This window comes from Trachurus trachurus, assembly GCF_905171665.1.
Source record: "Trachurus trachurus genome assembly, chromosome: 10".
NCBI lineage: Eukaryota > Metazoa > Chordata > Actinopteri > Carangiformes > Carangidae > Trachurus > Trachurus trachurus.
Genome location: NC_139894.1, coordinates 15,619,029 through 15,640,256, shown reverse-complemented (window position 1 = coordinate 15,640,256; position 21,228 = coordinate 15,619,029). Strand labels below are relative to the sequence as shown.

At 39.6% G+C, this 21,228-nt stretch overlaps 2 protein-coding genes across 3 annotated transcripts; both read right to left on the bottom strand.

Annotated features, from left to right (window-relative positions):
- Positions 1-727: 727 nt before the first annotated feature.
- Positions 728-9,157, bottom strand: rab41 (RAB41, member RAS oncogene family). Of its 2 annotated transcripts, none has more exons than XM_083980191.1 (8): positions 8,992-9,157; positions 7,766-7,824; positions 6,444-6,497; positions 6,027-6,132; positions 4,940-5,051; positions 4,398-4,491; positions 2,932-2,998; positions 728-2,750 (listed from the first exon to the last, which is right to left on the bottom strand). In XM_083980191.1, exons 1-8 carry the CDS (start codon positions 9,068-9,070, stop codon positions 2,686-2,688), a joined length of 636 nt encoding a protein of 211 aa, XP_083836317.1. In that variant the 5' UTR covers positions 9,071-9,157; the 3' UTR covers positions 728-2,685. The 2 variants fall into 2 exon arrangements, 1 of the variants encoding a protein (XP_083836317.1); XR_014595674.1 differs by lacking the exon at positions 728-2,750 and adding an exon at positions 3,863-3,956 and having other exon boundaries at positions 2,933-2,998.
- A 2,740-nt stretch (positions 9,158-11,897) lies between these two features.
- arr3b (arrestin 3b, retinal (X-arrestin)) lies at positions 11,898-15,218 on the bottom strand (the record flags this gene model as incomplete). Its single annotated transcript, XM_083981213.1, has 15 exons — positions 11,898-11,932; positions 12,338-12,387; positions 12,503-12,526; positions 12,630-12,707; positions 12,876-13,013; positions 13,266-13,338; positions 13,492-13,576; positions 13,667-13,802; positions 13,950-14,026; positions 14,125-14,184; positions 14,301-14,494; positions 14,592-14,636; positions 14,732-14,792; positions 14,954-14,984; positions 15,211-15,218. The coding sequence occupies 15 exons, from the start codon at positions 15,216-15,218 to the stop codon at positions 11,898-11,900; spliced, it is 1,095 nt and encodes a 364-aa protein (XP_083837339.1).
- Positions 15,219-21,228: the final 6,010 nt, after the last annotated feature.

Here is a 21,228-nt window from a genome sequence, read left to right as displayed (position 1 = left end):
ATTATCATGCCTATGCTACTTATCCACACAAAGTTGTGGTGGGGCTGGAGCCAATCCAAGCAGACAGGGTGAGGGCTATTATTTTTTATTATTAATAGTGTACATACACACTGTACTGTATCTGTGTGTGTATTGACCTTAGTTGACAAGGTGAAACTATCACACCCTCCCCATCTCTTAACCATCAATCAATAAGTAATAAGGATAAATATGACTTGGTAAGTTAGTTTGAGACTCAACAATACACCCCCCCCCCCCCCCCCCCCCCACACACACACACAGTCAAGTACAGTAAAGATGATCCAGATAAATGATCTACAGCATAGATTTGTCTAGTCCCAACAGATTTAAGAATTAAGGAAACCCAAGTTAATCTAATCTTTTTTTTTTTAAATTTCATGAAAATCTTTCGATCACTTTCGGCCAAAGCTTAGCAGCAAAGTTACTGTGTCGCAGTGTGTGACGCGACCCCACAGTCATACATGGCCACACCTTTCTGTTCTGTTTCTGTAACACTTCATGCCTATTAAGTATTGACTGATGAGTGGTTTGTCAACTTTACAAAGTATGACACACACCTACTGTACATGACAGGTTAGTTTTCTCCCCTCGAGCTCACATATTTTATTATTGCTTGTCAAGAACATACCATACCACTGACACTTCACAAAAACAGCGATGACAGATGTGAACATTTTGGTGAAATATCTTTATTTTATTCCACGTGATAGGCCTACACTTGTGTTTCAGTAACTCTCCTTTTTATACATCAGATAGTAATAGTACATTATTCACACAAACGTTGCTAAACACGAGTAGACAGCATATTTCAAATGGACAGACACAATTCAGAATAGCACAAAGCTGCGTATTTAGTCAGTGACAAATAACAGAAGAGCTGCTCATGTTAAAATGGTTGTTTTGATGTAAATACTTAAATTTTTAAATCCATTTTTAAAACGCTGACATTTCAAAACAAGCTACAGCAAATGACCAGTGTCTTTTGTTGTGCTATGGCTAGTTAGGTGGTTTGTGTTACACTGTGTGTGTGTGTGTGTGTGTGTGTGTGTGTGCGTGGAAATGTTGCAGCCTTTACCTGCGACTGTAAACCAGACTACTGACTATACACACTGCAAAAAAAGAATAAGTCATTTCTTGCAGTGTGACAGGACAAAACTTTACCAGGCCTCAATATCGCCCTTAGGTGGAGTCCCAGCAGACACGCAAACAATAAATAAAATAATCTTTCAACATGCGTGTCAGCATCTGTACTTTTGGTCAAGCGTACAATGTTATCTGTATGTCCAAGTTACAAAATAAATAAACACAAAAAACCAACGGTCCTACACAGGCAATAGCAATACAGCAAAAGGATACTGCAACTAACTTCTCTGCATTTTTTTTTTTACAGCAAGGGTGTTAGTAAGCGTTGGCTGTATCTGAAGACGGACTCTTTATCTACCAGCTCTACAAAACAACGAGAGAAGCCATGAACCAGTCAGCAGGCTTCTTTTATATTTTACAATATTGTGGCTTGATTCAGTGCACAACGTTGGTGAACAAACAAGCAAGGCATCTGTGTTCTTATCCATATAAATCCTGCATGGTGAGCATGCTGCATGTTCTTGCAATAGTGTAATCAACACAACACAAATCATCAATGAGTGGGTACGTCATAGCGACCAAAGTGACAACTTTCCATCGGCGTGGAAAAACTAAACACTGGCTCTTTTTTTTTTGTTTGTTTCTTACAGCGTTGGGTGGGAGGGGGTGGGGGCATCTAATAACTGAAATCTCCTCCTCAGACGTGTTAGTATGCGTGCAGCTAATTGAACACTGGAAAGACAGTTGCTATAGTTTTAATGCAGACTTAGTTTCAAGTTAGTAGCCATTCTAATGAACTTGGGATGGCTTCCCTTTAAAATTAAAACAGACTTACACATCCCTTTTGCAGCAATGTTTTAAATTATGTCTGAAATGATATTAATTTGGTCTAGTAACATGCTGTTCATTAGGCAGTTTAAGCCTGCAGCTGTGTTAGGTATTAATGGTACCTAATGAATGGACCATTGGGTTCTTTTGAGCCTAATGTGGTAATATGATGGTTTGCAATGACATAATGTCACTAGTAATATCCTGTCTGTCCTTCCTCAATATAAGAGAAAGTCCAAAAAAAAAAAAAAAAAAAAAATCAGTTATCTGAGACGTACAATAGTATCCCAGATGATATTAAAATAACAAAAATAAAATACAAGGGGCTGGTGAGTCAACCTTGTATAGTCATTTAAATAAATCCCAAGCAGTTTTACTTTACAACAATGACAAGAGTAACAGCACTAAGAATCTGAACTGTGCAATAACTCATGAGCGGTTAGCTATGTCAGTCGGCAATCCTATATAATGCCATGCAACTGGATGAAAATCTCAACATATCATGTAAATTACTCCTTGTTTTTAAATGTTTACTTTTGAACCATTTTTTCCCCAGATAATCTGTTTCAATACAGTAATGCACATCCACACGGTTACTCTGAAAAGTCACTGAGTTGAAAAGGGAAAAAAAACATAACAAAACAAACGACAGGTCCTCCATCCCAATGGCAGTGCGCCAAGGGCGGGGAAGAGTGGCCACTGAGAGACAAGCTGTTGTTGGGGAGGAGACAGGCTGGGTGGGGGTGAGGTGTACTAGCATGAGCAGCTGCTCTCGGTGACAGTCATCTCTGGCTGTTTCTCCAGTTTGATGTCGATCACTGAGAGGAGTCGGTTAAGCAACGTCACTGATGAATTGGCAAATTTCACTTCAGTTTTTTCTACAGAGCAATCTCGCTTCGATCTCGACATTCTACATTCATTCCTCATTTCATACCATCAGAGTGAGAGACTTCGCAAAAATAATGATAGTTGACAACAGTATGGTTTTAAAAAGGATACTGTCCTCTTTGCTTTTCTCTGGTGTGCTGTCCATCCCTGGCAATGCAGCAGCAACACGACGGAACAGCTATAAAACAAAGTGAGAATTAAACACTAACAGAACCAGTCTGCGATCTAAAAAGTATGATACAATCAAATAGAGGTGGGTGATATGAATAACATCTTTTTTTAAGATAAATATTTAGTTTTAACAATGAATATCTTAATTTTTTTTTTTCTGAAACTGCAACAGAGAAATTGTTCATCGATAAAATAACCTACAAGGTCTGATTTTGTCCATTTCAGTGTCTCAAAGATTTGGGTATTGATTTGAAACAATACCCAAGATGCTAAATACACAGAGACACTGGTGCACTTGGTATAAAACATATAACAATATTTATATGATGTTAACTTGTTTCTTTGTTTCTTGAAATCATCATATCACCCAGCTCTACTGTTAAATGGGCTACACACAGTAGAGGCAGAAAGTGATCACTCACTCCTACATAAGATATATTTTTTAAATAACAGGCAAATACAAGAAGCAGTTAAAGCAGTGATACAAAATGTGACTGTAATCGCTGGTTGAGACAAGAGCATGAAAGTGAAGGTTTCCGTGCTAAACCTCCTCCACTGAGCAAATTCATTGTATATTCACAGAAACAATTTCGAAGCAGCAGAAGTTGTAGTGAATCAGACAACAACAACAACAAAAAAGGTTCTCGGTCCAAAAAAAAGAAGAGAACAAAATAGCAGTAAATCTGTGCAGAACATGTGAACTGATAAGCCTGTGGAGGGAAATCACAACTGATACAGCAGTATGTACTGAGAAATGCTAAGATGTGTCAGGATGAAGCCACAAGAGAGGGGGAAAAGGAGGCGGAAAGAGTCGAGTGCACACTTTGAGGGCAGAATGAGCTCAACTACCCTGAGAGAGCAGAATCTCTACCTGTTTGACATTGTAGCCAGTCTTTGCGCTGGTTTCAATGAACATGACATTCAGTTCCTTAGCTCTCTGCTCGCCCTCCTCCGTGGTGATCTGTCTGCTCAGGTAAAAGCAGAAAGGAAGGGGAAGGTGGACGAACAGACAGATGTGGAAAGAAACAACGCAAAGAGGACAGGCCAAAAGGAGAGGGAGGAGACAGAGAGAGAGAGAGAGAGAAGAGGGAGAAACAAAGAGAGCTCACCATAGAATCATGTTTTGGGTGAAAAAGAGAGAGAGGTTAGTTTTAGTTATAACACAGACAGACAGAGAGGAAGACGAAGGGAGAGAAGCTGCTGTGCTGAGTAAAGATGAAGCAGCAGGAAATCGACTCCGGAGGGTCACTCATTCATTCAACAGCCACACTCTGATCCATATAACGAACAAATGGAGGAGTCGTCACAGGTGGGCCTCCCTGACCTACACGACGCTGTGACCTGTGCTGGAAAACGTCAGGATCATTTTGTCAGTATTACACCTGCTGTGTTGCTAAGACACCAACCTGTTTGACGTTATAGCCAGCCTTGGCACTGGTCTCTATGTACATCACATTGAGCTCTCGAGCTTTCCTCTCTGCCGCCTCAACAGAAACTTGCCTGCCATGGTCCCGGGAAGTGAGGGGGAGGGAGTAGTGATGTTCAGTGAGGTGTTGAGGGAAACACACACACACACACAAAAAAAATAAATCAAAATGACATGGAGAGAACAGACCGGGAAAGGGAACAAAATGTAAAGCAAAGGGGGAAAAAAGGCAAAACAGAAATATGATCAAATCATAAGAAATAAAAAAAAATATAAATCACTAATAAAAAAAGGAGTATGCGAAATACTGAGGGGTGATAAAAGTCAAAATTGGATGGGATGCACTGAAGGGAAGAAAAGTGGGATCCCAGGCTTTGGCAGAGTTTAGAAACTATCACACTTGATGCTACTGTACTCATTTTTCTAATCATAGTAGAATTATAAAATGTCCATCTATGTATCAAGCTTTATAAACAGAATAAGAAATTCATGATCATTCACACATCTCTCACAACCATGTACCTTTTATCTGCCAAGTCTGTTTTGTTCCCAACAAGCATGATAATGACATCACTTCCTCTCTCTGTTCTAACATCATCAATCCACTTTGAGGTTTGCTGGAATGAATTAAGATCTGTGGATGTAAAAAAACAACAACAAAAAAACAATATTAGTGCACACATCAGGTGTAGTCACAGAAAGGCATGATAAACTTGGCATATTAGCTACATTTAAAAGTGCATAAGCAGGTATTACTCTTTGTTAAAAAGGTAAAGCATCTTACGTGAGAAAAGCCAAATGTTAGTAAGGAAACATAGTAATAATAGAAGCTTGAAAGGGGAAAAATACTTGAGGGGATGTCAAAGGTTGTTAGCAGAAATACAGAAGCTATCAACTATGTCAAGATAATTCCCTCCAATTGCTAAAGAAGACCCCTACTGACAGGTTAGATTACAGCCCTGACTCACTGGTGATGTCATAAACAACCACAGCAATGGTAGAGTCACGGATGTAGCTGGGAATTAGGCTACGAAAACGCTCCTGTCCAGCAGTGTCCCAAAGCTGGAGCCGGACCTGAGGATTGGAACGGAGAGGAAGAAGAAAAAGGGGACAAGGAGGTGGAGATAAAGAGAGGAAAGGCAGGACAAGAAAACAGAGAACAGGCCAGACATAAAAGAAGTGCAAGCCATTGAAGCCAAGCAGCAGAGAAAGTGAAAAAGGGGCTTTTTGTAGAGGGATGGGGAGAATCACTCAATTGCAGCAGGGTCAGAGATGACCAGTGTTATGCAAATAAGAGGTGGAAAAGGAGGCCGTGCTGAATCATTATTGAGGCACTTTCAGATGATTTCCGCTCACTAGGGGAGATTTGAAGACATTTTCTATTATTCATTCCATCGGCCTCATATGTGACAGCAATTTGGAGGCACAGACCCCCCTTGGACACTGTCGGAGAAATGCTTTACCATCACTATAGCTGATGCATACAGGACGAGGGGCGATACCATCATCATGCTACCCAGAGGGGTTTGCAAGGCATTTAAATGCTCATTTATGCCCTTGCACATATTAAGCAAAGGACAAGGAGTCGAGGCAAAGCTATGATACCTACTGGCTATGTCATAAACCACCACAGCAGCAGCTGAGTCGCGGATGTAACTGGGGATGAGGCTGCGGAAGCGTTCCTGTCCGGCTGTATCCCAGAGCTGCAGCCGAATCTGTGGCCAGCCACAAAATGAATGTGGGAATTGGGTGGTGATGGGGAGGGGGGGGCATTTCATGACCCAGCCCGAGGGATGGAAAGAAAACATAAACTTGAAATAACAATGGGAACTAAAAACATGATAACATGTATAACAAAATGAATGGTAAAATCTAGGATCATGAAAAAACACAATGTGAAATGGTGAGAGGGGAATAAATGATGGCTACTGCATAATAAGCAGACGCATGCCTTAAGCTTCTCTAGCAGTTTCAAAACAATGGAAATGGGAATGATGAGAATAAGAAGTAAATGTGCAGGGCTTACCGTGCGATCCTCTAGGTACATGGTTTTTGACAAAAAGTCAATGCCAATAGTTGCCTGTAATACAACCATTCCATTAAAACACTGTCAGTACAACGCTTGGCAAAGTATCTCATCACACTGTACATCAAACATTACCAACAGTCCTTTTCATAACATTTGACTTGTCATATTTAGAAACAGTACAGGTGGAGCTAATAACATCAACGATGGCTCTGTGCCAGTCATCATCTGTATGTCATGAGATACACACACATGAGGTGGAAAGATCATTCAAAAGTCGTAATTAGCATAAATTACTAAGGCTTGATGAAAAATTGCAATAGTTCAGATAAGGATGCATGCTGTCTGTGTAAAATATGCACTTAGTAAAAATCATGTACTTATACTATGCACAAAAAGATAATAAATTAAAGCCTACTACAAATGATATATGAGCCACCTTGAATCGTGACGGTTTAAGTGTGTAAAATGTGAATAATTACAGTCTATGTGAGCCTGCTCCAGTTTATGGGACTGTCATGATTCAGGACCGCAGGTATCAAATCTAAAGATTACATTTACAAGTGGGATAAACTGGAAAACGGGAGTGCACACTGATGTGAGCTTCGCTTGTGTTTGCTGAAGAGACATGATCCCTGCCAGCGAAAGGTGAAGCCGTGGAAGTCGACTGAACAGTGCGCAGTTTCTACTTTTTCAGCCCCTGTTTGGTAGCTACCTCTGGCGAACCAGCTGCGTGCAGATATAAAGCTGATGTGTTTTCAAAACAAACAGTGCAGATGAATTAGTGAACACAGACCTCCAGTTTCTGCCCTGGCTGCACACAGACTGGTCATTAGAGTGGATGTCTGTAATTCATTGGAGCATCTGCTACTGACAGCCCATGGGATAGTGCTACTTTTAATATATAGCGATGACACGATTGTAGGTGGTGCAGGATTGTTATTATTCCTATTCAGCTGTTTTACACGTCTATGTCTTTGGTCATTTTGCATTTATCAAAAAAAAAGAAAAGAAAATTTTGATTTACAAATTCATAACTGAGGAATGATTTTACAATTCATCTAACAATGTATACATCACACAATCTTATATTAAAAAAGACATTTTAGCTTCCCTGGATAAATTCTGCTTTACACCACAATAGTATCCATTGGAGGACTGACTAAATCATCAATAAGTAAACTTAATGAATTGATTATGGCTTGCATTTAATGTGTCATGCTGTCTGTTATGAACAAGGACTTTTGGAGCACAATTTTCAAAAGACACTCAATTAAAACACTTGACTTCTATGTCATATTGTGATAAACATATATTATTACCTGATAAGTGTTGTCGAAACTGTCATACATAAACCTGGTGATGAGTGAGGTCTTCCCAACTGTACAAACACACATGACAGCAATATTTAAATTTAAGATCATATTACACAACTAACAGCTCTACTTCTGTATTTTAGGCAGCACATACCCATACAAGTCAAAGACATGACACAGTGAGTAAAAAAATTGTTATTACTGATGCAATTGTACTGCTGAACCCACACACACACGCTGAGCTGGCAATATGGGTGGAGCCACAAGATTTGGAAAATAAAAATAGATTAGTTTTTTTTTTTTCTCTCTGATTCGTGAGCTGAGAACCGTGACTGAAATGTTAAAACAATCTCTCCCAAAATCCAACCACGCATAGATAATGTCGGTGTCAGTCCCCCGGCTATAAGCTGACGTTAAATGGTCGAGGAGGGGAAAGGCCGACTGGTCTGGACCCAAGATCGGCCGACGTGGCTCTGCAAAGGCTAGTGAGTGGAGCAATGCTACATCGATGAAGCAAATGAATTATTTACCCCCTTCGTTTGTACCAACTCTCTGTTTTTTGTAAACAACAACCCAATGACAGACATTTCCAGGCTCTAATTCGGTTGTGATTTGCAGGTAATTTTATGAGCTGCCCTTGTATTGTATTTCTTCATCTGGCACCACTGCTGCTGCTGCTGCTGCTGCTAACTGCGAGCTAAAAGTAGTTAGCCGGCTACGTCTCACTCACTCTTCACTACAATTACGCTAGTGAGATGATGATGATGATGATGATGCTGATGCACCACAAAGTAAGGACCCACTGGTCGTTTGCTTCAATATGACAACAACCAAATCTGAAGATAAGTCATAAATTGTAGTCGTGAGGCATCTTAACATGTCTCATTATAAACATTTTCTCGTCCCGGACGCAGAGCGAGATGTTTGGCTAAAGCTTTAACATTTTTACCGTTAGCTAGCTTTTCAATGACATCATCGCGAGTGAAAAGGGGAAAAAAATGTTGTGTCCATCAACATTTTGTCATCTTTCTCTCAGGTAAACACTGCATTGACACTGAAATATCATCATCTCGCTTTGTATCGCCACTGGCCGCTGTTGTTCGGTGAGTAACTTTACCCTCTCCCGGCTAGCAGCAAGCTACAAGCTAGTTAGCTGCGTCCTAGCCACTTTCTCCAAACACATCCAACCAAACGCACTAACCACTTCCCAAGTACATCATCCACAAGCTTACCACTCTGTTCGCCCAGAAAGACGAGCTTGAATTTTCGTAGTGGGTTGCCAAACTCGCCGCCGCCGGTCGTGGTTGACATTTTGTTTTAAAAAAATAAACAGCTAGCTAAGCTAACTCGGCTAATGCTGTGATGTGTCTAGACCGGAGAGGGACAAGTAGTGTCTCTTCATCCAGCACCAGCCAGCGCTATTGTTTCCTCACCCATACAGGAGTGAAATAGCGCAACCAAGAGGCTCAACTGAGAGACATGAGAAATTGCAATGGTAACGTAGCCTAAAGCTTTACTCTATCCAGGGGTCTTCAATGCTTCTCAGGCCAAGGACCCCCAAACCGATGGAGAGATGGATCAGGGACCCCCGACGACTAGGCCTATATTGTATGAAATTGTGTTTTAAACTGTACACATGTTTGTGCATTGGATACTAAGCTATTCACATAATACACAGGTTCATATATTCATTCAAGCTACAGTGAGTAGGGGGCATGATCCCACTGTCATTTATAAACAGACCATAACTGATCTGATGCCAATATCGACAATGTCTGACAACTGCATGGTAATAATGATGCAAAGAAGCTATTCAAACTGAAGTTTTTTTTTATTTTTAACATAAATGTGGAAACGAAATAATATAAAAAAATGTCTAATCAATCAAAGATTTTGCGGACCCCCTGTTGAAGACCTCTGTCTAATAATCTGTCACTGTTTATTAGTGTTGTAGTCAACCACCTAACCTGAGACCAAGACAAGACCGAGACTTTGAGGTGGTCGAGACCAAGTCCAAGACCAAGACCATGCAAGACCATTTTTTAAGACCATTACTTTATTCTGTGCCAGGACTCATAATAATCATGTGGCTTGATTGTTTACATTATCAGCTAAAAAGAAAAGACGCTTTAATAAGCTATAAAATCTATACCATATTTGGACTGAACAGAATAACACAGCACAGAGCCGGCTTAAATCTTTCCCACTTTTGACACTGGTGCAACCAAGTTTTTCAGATGCTTACACATACTTCTGTAGAACAATTTTAATTATCTTAATTGAATTACATTAGCCCACATAAACCAAAACGAGTGAGTGAGTGACAGAGACATAAAAAAAAAAGAGATGTCACTGCAGCTGTGGTCTTGACTGGTCTTGAGAAAAAAAAAATCCAGAGAAGACCAGGAACTTGAAAATGTGGCCTCAAGACCGGTCTGGAGTACTACAACACTACTGTTTATTTATGTGTCAAACAAATGGATTATCATAGATTTGAGTCGGACAGAGAAGAATGAACAGTGTCTGATTGTAGGCCTACAAGCACAATTAGGCTACTCAGATTCAGCTGCAGACCTATAATGAATGAATGAATGTCTGGTGCCTGTTTAGAGGAAAAATACAAGTAAGAAGCAGACGAAGAAGGCATCGTTCTTCTATTTGCTAATTTTATATTAGGCTACAGTTTGCTTTATGATTCAGAGATGAAATTATTGGTGCTTCTTTCCAGAACACTGCTTGTGTGTCACGGAGTGTTAATTTTAGTCCCAAATGAAAAACACACAGCACAAACTGTGAAATGTGACTCACCCAAACAAATTAATTTCTAGCATAAAAATAAAATCACATGAATTGGGTGTAGAAGAAGAAGAAAAAAAAAATTCTTCACTAGAGCTTTATAGGAAGTGCTGTCTGTCATTAACCGTGTTCATGAAGTATTTTGTAAGAAAGCACTTAATTATAATGAAGGTGTAAAGGATGTGAAACAAAATGAACAATTAAGAGAGTCGATTGGGAAACAACATGTTTATTTCCTTCCCTTGTCTATAAAGAGTGACACAAGTAGGAGTGGTTTTTGGGATATTCACCCCACAGCTGCACATTCAGTCATAACATCTCATGTCTCTAATGACACAGCAATAAACAATAAGAATAAAAGAATCATCGTCTGTATTTATAACACATGGAGAGAAATGTCCTCCTTCTATTCTATTTGACAAAGAAAAATATACAGCACGTGTTTATTATATAATGCTATGATGGCATTTAGAGAAGTGAGTTTGGACTCTTTTTCAGTGATAGAGCTCTCACAGTAATGCCTAATGAAAATGTTTATGTGCAAGAGACATAAGAACATTGTAGTAACTCAATAATGAGCAGTGCTTCTCTTCACTGGTGTTGAGTTTGTTTGTTCTGTGTTCTCTATCAGAGAGGTGGTTTCTGCTTCGCTAGTCATCTCATCCTTCCATGGAGTCGAGTCTGATGTCTGCCCTGTTGGGATGAAACAGCTGATTCAGTGACTCCAACATTACAACAAGGTAACTCATGAGATATATTTTTTAAAAACTATATTTTGGGGCTTTTTGCCTTTAATTGATAGTACAGTCCAGAGAGACAGGAAACAGGGAGGGGAATGACATGCAGCAAAGGGCCGCCCGAGTCGGGATTTGATTGAATCCGGCTGCAGCGAGGACTGTAGCCTCTGCACATGGGGCGCCTGCTCTACCCACTGAGCTAAACGATGCCCCACTCATGAGATACATTTGATCTAATTTTTTATACATCAGAGAAAACAGTAAAATAGGTAACAAGAAACACTTTTAATGTAATGCACACAACCTGTTTTGTATCTTAATAATGTGGGCTATATATCTAATGCATATGTAGTAATAGCTATCAGTCAATTTGCATGCTTTTATCAGTAATTAGTGGAGATTCATTTCACAAAAAAAATAATCTTGGAGGTGGATCAACAATGGTTCAAGTTTAATACTTCACACAAATAGTACTATTATTATTGTTTGGAATGTGTGTTTAAATAAAAAATATATATAATATATATATATATATATATTTTTCACACAAATTACAGGGTGAATTAGTGCACCCATTCAAGGGCCATCACATCTGTGTGCTTCTTTCAGAAGACCTTCTGATTGTAGAAAGGAACCGGATCTAACAATGGTGTGTTTACATTAGGTTTTTATTTCCAAGAGAGGATGAAGCCCTTGAAGAAGTGAACACCATAAAACGTATCAAATCTGAAGTGACCTCACCTGAACTACAGGGGCCTTTAATCCAATTGGCTGTGGTTCATAAAACAAACATACAAACAAACAGACACAAAGGAGAAAATTATCAGCAACGTGCCACAAACATCACTGCCACGAGTACATACATGTATATAAATACATGTATTTTCCTAGAGATTGTGTTATACTCACACTTCTGCTCGTTGGAAAGCAACGACATGCAATAGATGGATAGAAGAGAAGGATATAACAATAATGTGTTAGGTAGGTGAAACGTTTCTGGAGGTGTTTAGATTTCAGTTATATATTTTAAAAAGACGGCACTCACCTGCTGGTTTTGGGGACATCAGAGTCAGAGGAAGCTCAACAACGACATCGCTGAAAATTTTAAAAGAAAAAAAATGTTTGCATTAAAAAGAAAAATAGAATAGCAATTTGTATATTATTTACATAGATTACACATGACCACAGATGAAATATATTGGATATTTACCTTCCTGTTAGGCCACCGAGCAGGCTGTGATGTGAGACAGACAATCAAATAAATCATTAGTCTCCACCTTTTGACTCCAAGTGTTAAAGTATTATAAATTAATATTTTCTCCTCAGTTAAAACTTACCCTCCTCCGGATACCACCAGAGTGACCTTGACTTTATAGGTGACGAGGATTCCCTGCATCTCCTTATCTCCTTGACTCCTGCAAAGGGGACAGGAATAGTTTACTTTTCAGAGCTGGAGGATTTGGTCTAAGACATGATAAGTGGATGACACAGTGTAGAGTTGTATCACCACCACTCAATAAGAGGATGAAAACCTGTCCTAGGCTCTCAGTAAGCCCTTTGATGAATGACCTAGAGCAGCTTACAGTGTAGTGGATGCGAGGTGGGTGTCCTCATCTTTTAGCCGTCCGTCCACTGAAAGACCCCGCTTCTCTTTATTGTTGGCCAGCAGAGGGGTTATCTGGAAGGACTTCTCGAATGTAGAGTTGGCATTTATTGTGTCCCTGTGCATAGTAGGGAAACCCATTAAAAAATGCATGTGTCATTTAACAGTCATTATTCTAATTTCTTCAGTTTTTCTTAAACCCTATTTTAGATTTAATGTAATGTAGTTTTTTTCAGTAGATGTATTATAGAGATATTTGGATGTGAGAAATTTTTTTTACAAGAAAGATTTTTACTAAACGAATTAGATCTGAATCTGAAATGACCCCAGTCCTGCTGATAAGCCTTATTTGATACAAAGAAAGTCTTACCCAAACTCCTCAGTGCAGACTGGCTTTGTGTAAGTGTCAGATGAGTAGAGCACCACATTTGTTAGCTGCTCAACTAAAGAGAAAAAAAAACAGTTCTGCATCAGTATACAGTGTAGTCACTGTACGACTCTTAAATATATATATACTGTATATATAATATTTGTCCCTCTTCTATTCAAAGCTATGCAAACACATTCATTTCAACTTTAATTTCAGCTGTTATTACCTGAGACTTTGATTTTCTTCACGACCTTAGCAGTTTCATTGTTGACTTTTACTTTGACGCTGATTGGATCTCCATGGTAATAAGTCTAAAAATAAGAGTAATTCTATTTGAGATATTTCACAATCGGTATGTTACTTATGCAGTGCCAAAACGCAGTTTCTGTGCTTTAATGTACCTCTTTTTCAAGGGAGGCCTCCAGGTGAACTGGCTTGTCAGTCATCATAAACTGCTTGTCAATATCAACCTTGGGTCCAGGCTTGTTGGTAGCTGGGGCAAACTGTATTTTACGAATCATCAGACGGCAAGTGTCCCTAAGACCAGGAACAAAAGACAAGCAAATAGGATCAGTGAGGGTTAGGGTCTCTATATGTTCTTTATTCCTCTACATCACAGGGATGTAAAACAAAGGTTGCCAGGATTGGCCTGACAGTGTGATTTGACAGTGTGGGCATACGTACTTCTTCTCAACGACTTCATCTACATTGTTGGGTGCGTTGGCAAGGTATCCTTTAACCTCAAAGTCCACACCACAGGCCTACAACAGAATGAGACCCAAATAAATGATTTATCAAGTATTGATCTGTATACGTATTTGTCTGTATAAGAGTAAAGGAAAATAAATAACAATAGTACCTTTCCAGCATCATTTGGCCCAGGCTGTAAGGAAACTGAGCATGGCAGGTTTGTTGGCATCTGAGACAAACAGAAACAAGGGACAGTGAATACAACTGAAGATAGTGATAGTGAAGTAATTGACTATGGTTGATCAATTTAACATTTTAGTGACAAATACAAATAATTTTCCTGACCTGGAAGGAAAAGGGATATCCCTGATCTCCAACTTTCTTCATGAGGGATTCCATCATTGGTGATTTGCTTTCGTTTCCACCTTCAGATGGATACACCTGAACACGCTGAATCCAGATGTCTCTCCTGAAGGACAGCCCAATGACATCCAATTCTTCGCTTCCATAGCGGAAGGCACAAGCAAGGTAGACATATACTGCAATAGCAAATGTGAAAGTGTTGCAGATTAGTCTTTGTTGGGTAATCTCAGGCCTTGTATCTTTCATCACTGACAGCAAAGGAGATAGAAGTACCTTTTCTGCCATTGAGACCAGAGGGGTCCACTTTAATTACCCCCTCTACAAATGAGCAAAGAATAAACAGCATTAGTTCTCACAGATATGCACATAAATGTATAAGTATCAGGATGCAAAATTGACATTATTCCACACACCAACTACTTCCACTGAATCCACATGGTCCACAAAGTCTCGCTTGCCCAAGTACAGGGCAATCTGAAAGAAGTGGAGAGAAGCAGAGAGGAAAACAGTGACTCCTCCACCAAGGTTACAAGTTTAGAAGTTATTTCTGGGAGCTGGAAGAGCTACACACAAACTGCACTCCTCCTTAGGCCTGAGAGTTGCCCTGTAATGATTATATTATAGGGGCCACTTACATGTCCATTGCCGCTGGTCTTCTTAAATACCCTGAGAGGGAAGAAAGAAGACAGGAAAATGCAATGAATAGATGTTTTCAGACTTTTGAATGCAACACAATAGTCCAAATGATTGGCCATACTGTAACTAATTCTTCCTTATAGCGCTACAATAAATTCATTCATTTTTTTCAATTTCCAAAATCCTATGTAGTAATTTTAAACACATTATGGAAGTCCGATTATAGGATACCCCACCCCCACTCATCTCCACCCACCACTCCATTCCTGTGAGGATGGATTAGTGCTTAAGGTGAAAAAGCACCTGCTGGCACAAGTGTCTAATCTCTAGACATATGACATAACTGTATTTGGGTAAATGAGTACACAATAGATAACACCATTATACATTAGAAACCTCAATTTTAAGCTGTTGCTCACAAATTCAATGCATGGTGCTAACTTGATGATAACACAAATATAGTAGTCCATCCCCAATCTATATTCCAGGAAATATTGTGTTTTTCTTTCTTGCAAACACACAATAGTAGTTGATTGTGTCTGTCTCTTTCAGGCTGAGTACCAAGTAATCTTGTTGAAACTTTTCTTTTGACCTGTAGCTAAACCTTCCAAAATCAAATCCACACAATCCATCTTAATCAGGATTTGTCCATGTCCTGGAAGATTCAAGTGGTAGAAGAGTCACAGCAACTCTGCCAAAATGTTAATTTGTTGGAGTTTAGCTACTCTACTTGTTTCACGTGAAGGAATTATCCTTTTGGTCTCTGCGTGGAGCCTAAGCCACGCTTGCTGTCATCCATGAGTCAAATATCAGTAAGAACAGTTTAATATAAAACAATCTCAGATTGGTATCTTAAATATGCGTCATTCAGGAGTAATTGGATATTGGCACAAATAGAAGAACTGCTCATTCTGAGACGGCACAGGCTCATGAATCACTGCAGTGTTAAATAGCATTCAGTAACAGGTGTCTTTAATTTCCTTTTGAGGCATTTTAAAGCCTCACACAACTCAAATGGCTGCTTTTTAACTTCCGAACTAAAGCAGTTAACAAATTAACAAGACCCTATACTCACTTTGACATGTTGATGGAAATGTTATAGTTCCAGTCTGGTAAAAAAAAAAAAGAGTTAAACAGAGTTATCAAAAAAGGATGCTGTGTGTGTTGTAATATAATTTTGTAGAGTGTGTTTCAAAAAAGTTGCAAAAGAAAACATTATTAATATTCCTCGGGCTGCTGTTGAAATTCATTGGTGTAGAACAATCTTATTCTAGTCACAACTTGTACGTAGAACATGTACCTTTCTTACTTTATAATTAAGTTGTTTAACAGTTTGTAATCTTAAATCATCCCGTCAGATACATTTTGTGGTTGGACCACATGTTCCTGTGAATTATTAACACTGATAGACACAATTGCTGTCATAATACCATTATCTTGACTTATTATTTATCTCTTTCTATTTCTAATGTGCCATTGGTCAGGAATGAGAAACGCATTGCTTACCTTGCCCTCAATTCTGTCACTGAGTCTGCTCCGCTGTCTTCTGTAATCCGTCACCGTTGACTGAGTGCAGTGTGTGCGAGTGCCAATCACTGCCTCCTGTTTGCTTTTATACTATGACCTCCCAACCTTGAAGCCCTCCCTTCAGCTTATAGACCTTCTCAAAGAGGGTTGTTTTAGAGGAAATCTGATTAATTCATTAGAACACTACTGTTTTGGTCCTCGGTGTGTGTAAAAATAATGTTGTGTATGTGACTTTAAATAATAAGCTCAGAGACATTGTAAGTGTTGCAGGCTGGGACAGATATAGAGTGCAACAAACAGCCCACGTCCTCCACTTGAACTATGTTGATCGCTTGATCTTTGTTGGTTTTTTAGCTTAATCACTTGATTTTCACTACAGTACACATCCTGCAGGATGTGGACAAACTTGTTTTGACCACATTTTGCACATATGGTCCACCATATTTCCCAATAGGACAGTAACAAGGACACTGTAATCATGAATGAAATCCAGCTACAAATGTATGTTGTAACCTCTGCCAAGGAGAGTTTGTCGTCATCCATGTCTGTTTATTTGTCAGCAAGACAAATAAACTGAACTTGTTACAGGGATGGGGCATGGACTTAGGAAAAGCAATTACACTTTTGGGAATTTCCTTTTTTGTTAAGTCTACTGTATGTTGTTTGTCATTGGCCTTGGTGGAGGTCTGTGCTGCTTGCCCCCCTAGTTCAACCTGTGTTTAGACTGAGCATCATGACTGTAAGTGACAAGAAGCTGTTTTATTTCAGGATTTTGAAATTTCCATATGGATAAAATACAAAAATGTCTTATTTCTATTGGTACAATGATAAAAAATTGTGCTAATATAACTTCTGTGCTCCAAGATGTGAGTTTCACCATAAGAACCTCAGCGAGGGCAAAACACTGTCTTATGAACAGACTCAGTGTGAATGTGCAAGGACTTCCTTTCTTATAGCTTAGAGAGGAGTAGAGTGGTATTAGCTGGATTTTGGTTGTTATGGTAGCCGGGGCGACAGATGGCTCTTCTACCAAGCCTCGCACAATCTGTACTGATGGCAGGTTTACAGAAATCTAACTCTGACCTGCTGACTTACTGCTGTGCATACAGCAAGGCTTTGCCACTAGTATCACCTTGATTACTTTACTGTCTGAGGTTGTGACCAAGATTAGTAGTACAGCTGTAGTTAATTCCATCAAGTATACCTTGATGGCAATTACTTTTGCCAGGTCATGCCCGAAGAATTTAGTTTTGATTGGAATGAAGCCAGACCATCCCAGCTGGGGAGCAGACACTGGTTTAGCTTGACCTCCCTGTCCTCCCCATTCATTGGCGGTGACCCTTCGAGGATCTAGCCTCGGAACTGGTACATGGCCTTTGAGGTAAATCTGTCTGGTGGATCGATGGGGGATTTTCTCACTTCTTCAGCCAGCCAGGTGTAATTGATTGATTGATTAATGAGGGAGCTGAATAACTGGTGTTACGGATGGATTGTGACACCTTGGCAGTCAAAGATAATGAATTAGATTGCAGCGTTGGCCTCCATTCAACTGTCGTACAGGGACAGGGTTCGAGATCTCCTTAAAGGTGTCCAGACAGGACCGTGCTACTATACTGTACATTACACTGTCAGATCATCAGCCAGGACCCCACAGGCACATGCAAAGTTAAGCTGTTTAATTCATTAAAGCTGCTTTACTAATCATTTTGCATTAGTGCAACTTGGGGCTGCACGCTTGGATGCACAACTCAAATATTCATGTTAGTGCAGTGAAACCCAGAGCAGGTAAGACACTGTGGGAAGCATGCTTCACAGTATACCGCTGTTGTGCAGCAGACATTATTGTAAGAACGTCAAGCAGTTATTTTTGAAAGAGTGAGATGTGGAGGCAGAGGCTCCTTTGTGAGAAATTATGCTTTTATGTAACAGCAACAACACAGCCACAGTTTGGGCAGAAAATGGTCGTACAAACCGTTGCCTAGACTGAAAACTGACAATGCTCAGGCTTTTCTTACACTGTTTCTACACTTCTGTTACCCCACGTTGGAAAAGAAAGTTTTAAACCTTTCCAGAAGCTTCTTTAACAAAACCTAAAAAAAAAAATCTGTAATATATTCTCTCCTGCAAAGTACATGAATAAAAATATCTGAATCTGAATCTGAATCTATGAGTTTGTATTGTCCCTGTGGTTTGAATTTCCTCTCAATGCATCGAGAGATGCCAACTGTAAAGATGAGAGTTTCATATATATAGCTGATTTTATGCCTTTGTTAAATGGAGCTGTTGGAAACAAAGTATCCCTGATGTTGTTCAGGGATTGCAGGATATGATCGTGTTTGGTTACGAATCCAATCCCGGACCTGTAGAATTCTAAAAAAAAAAGTGATTTTGGTAAATCAAACTTAGCTCTGAGCTGGTGAAATGAGGCCAAAGTATCTCTACAGATCTTTAAATGAGATCATTCCTTTCTCGCGCCAGACTAAGAAATAGTCCTGTTCAAGTGATGGGGGAAACTGATGGTTTGCCACGATTGGGGCACAAAGCGAGCCAGCCTGCCAGCTGAAGTGTTTTCAAACCTGAGTCCATACGCAGAGAATGATAGGGGGGCAGTAGAGGAACGACGTGGTGTGGTGTTTCCAAGGCTGGGATGGATGATGGGAGGCTTGCATCAGCCTCCATTTGGACTCAGGCGGGGGCCTCATTATTAGCATAGGTTTGAAGCCAATAAGCCAAGGCTCTCAGGTTACTGGTCCAATAGTATGATTGGAAATGGGGTAAAGAAAATGGGATTTTGGTTTTGTAAAAAATTCCTAACGGATACGAGGTGGTTTCTTATTCCAAATGAAGTTGGGTTAATTCTGCCAGCTAATGAGATAGGAGACCATTTGTCAAGGGCCATCTTGGTGCGCTCTAAAAGAGTAGCAAAATGAAGTTTAAAGAGGTCTGAAATTTTCTGAGTTACAACTATACCCAGGTACCTGAATTTATCAGTAGTCACCTTAAAAGGGTAGGAATTAAAGAGAGTGATTGTGCAGCAGAGTTGACAGGAAATAGTTCACTTTTCGAGACAGTAATCCTATACCCAGAAAGCTTGGTAAAACGATCTAGTGTAGTCATAATATGTGGTAAAGTATTCTGGGGGTCAGTGATATATAACAATAAATCGTCAGCATATAACGATAACTTATGTTCCTTTCCACTCCTTAATATGCCGCGAATCTCAGGTGAAGAGTGCAGTGAGAGGCTCAATAGCTATCACGAATAAAAGGGGTGAGATTGGGCATCCTTGCCTTGTGCCACGTTGCAATGGGAAATATTGGGAGTCCATATTATTAGTGCATACTGACGACATTGGGGATTTATATAACAATTTTAAAGCAGAAGTGAGTGATCCGGTCGTTTTCGCTAATGCTGCGTTCCAGGCAGGCTTTTGAAATCGTAAATTACAGCTTCAAGTCACAACTTACGACTTTGTAGCGTTCCAGGCAACCCACTCGTGTTTTTCCGACCTGTTTTACCGGTGAAAGTCACTATAACGGCCACTCGTAACTTCCGACCGGTGAACTCGTACCAGATCGAACTGGTACCACTTCACGGTCGGAAAAATACGAGTTTCCTTGAACGCACCATAACAGTCCTCGTCGCTACGTCACCACATTCACGGCATTCCTTGGCTGCACACACAGCCCTGCATGCCGTTCTCTCTCCTCATTGGATAAAAACTGTAGGATACGATAAATGTTTTCTCCTCGACTCAGAGCAGAGCAGAGGGACTGAGAGACCCGTGTTTCAGTCCAAACACTCTATGTAAGTGATTGCTGTCGGAAGATATAATTATTTAAGACTTATATTAACACAAATATATCACTCACTTCTGCTTTAAGTTAACCATGATATGAATTTCGGACCAAATTTAAATCTCTCTAGACACTAAAAAAGGTAGCCCCACTCGACCCTATCAAATGCATAATACTTAGAAGCCGACAAATATTAAAAAGAGTGAGTTGTTTTTTTATAAAAACCAGTTTGATCTGGAGAAATAATCAAAGGAAAGGTAGCTTTTAGGCGGTGAGCTAAGCCTTAAAGAAACATCCTTGAAGTTATTGATGGTTTATAAAGCTTTGTCTATGATTCACTAAACAGATTACTTGTCCTGTTTGGACCATTGGTGCAAACCTACAACAATGTAACAGATTAAATGCAGAGTAAATAAATATGATGCCTTTTCATGTCAGATCTTTTAAAAATCTGCTGCTCTTGCAGTTTGATTGATTTGATGACCTAAGTGATAATGTGTTTCTATGTTTCTATGTATTCTATTAATACACGTGTGCAGTCATTCTGATAACAGCCTTTATGTGCTTCACTGAACAAGACAGGAAAAACAAAACATCTGCTTTGAAGTAGACAAAGTGAAACGACACTAAAAGCTTCAGACATCATGGCCATTTAATTACAAGTTGATGTGTCTTGTTAAATCAGCTGAAATCAACAGACTCACCGTGCGTTTAATAATTTATCCTCAGGTCTCAAGGCATAAAGTCAGGTTTAAGATTAGCGCATATTGTGCATTTTTATTTATTTATTGTATGATTTGAAGCAGTTCAGATGTTTTATCAACATTTCAGGTACATCACTGGGATGTAGTTTATGTTATGGCTTATCCACTGTGCACAGCTTTGTCTGCACTGTTTACACTCTGTTGTATTTACATAATACCATCTAGGATAAAGCCACTAAAAAAACT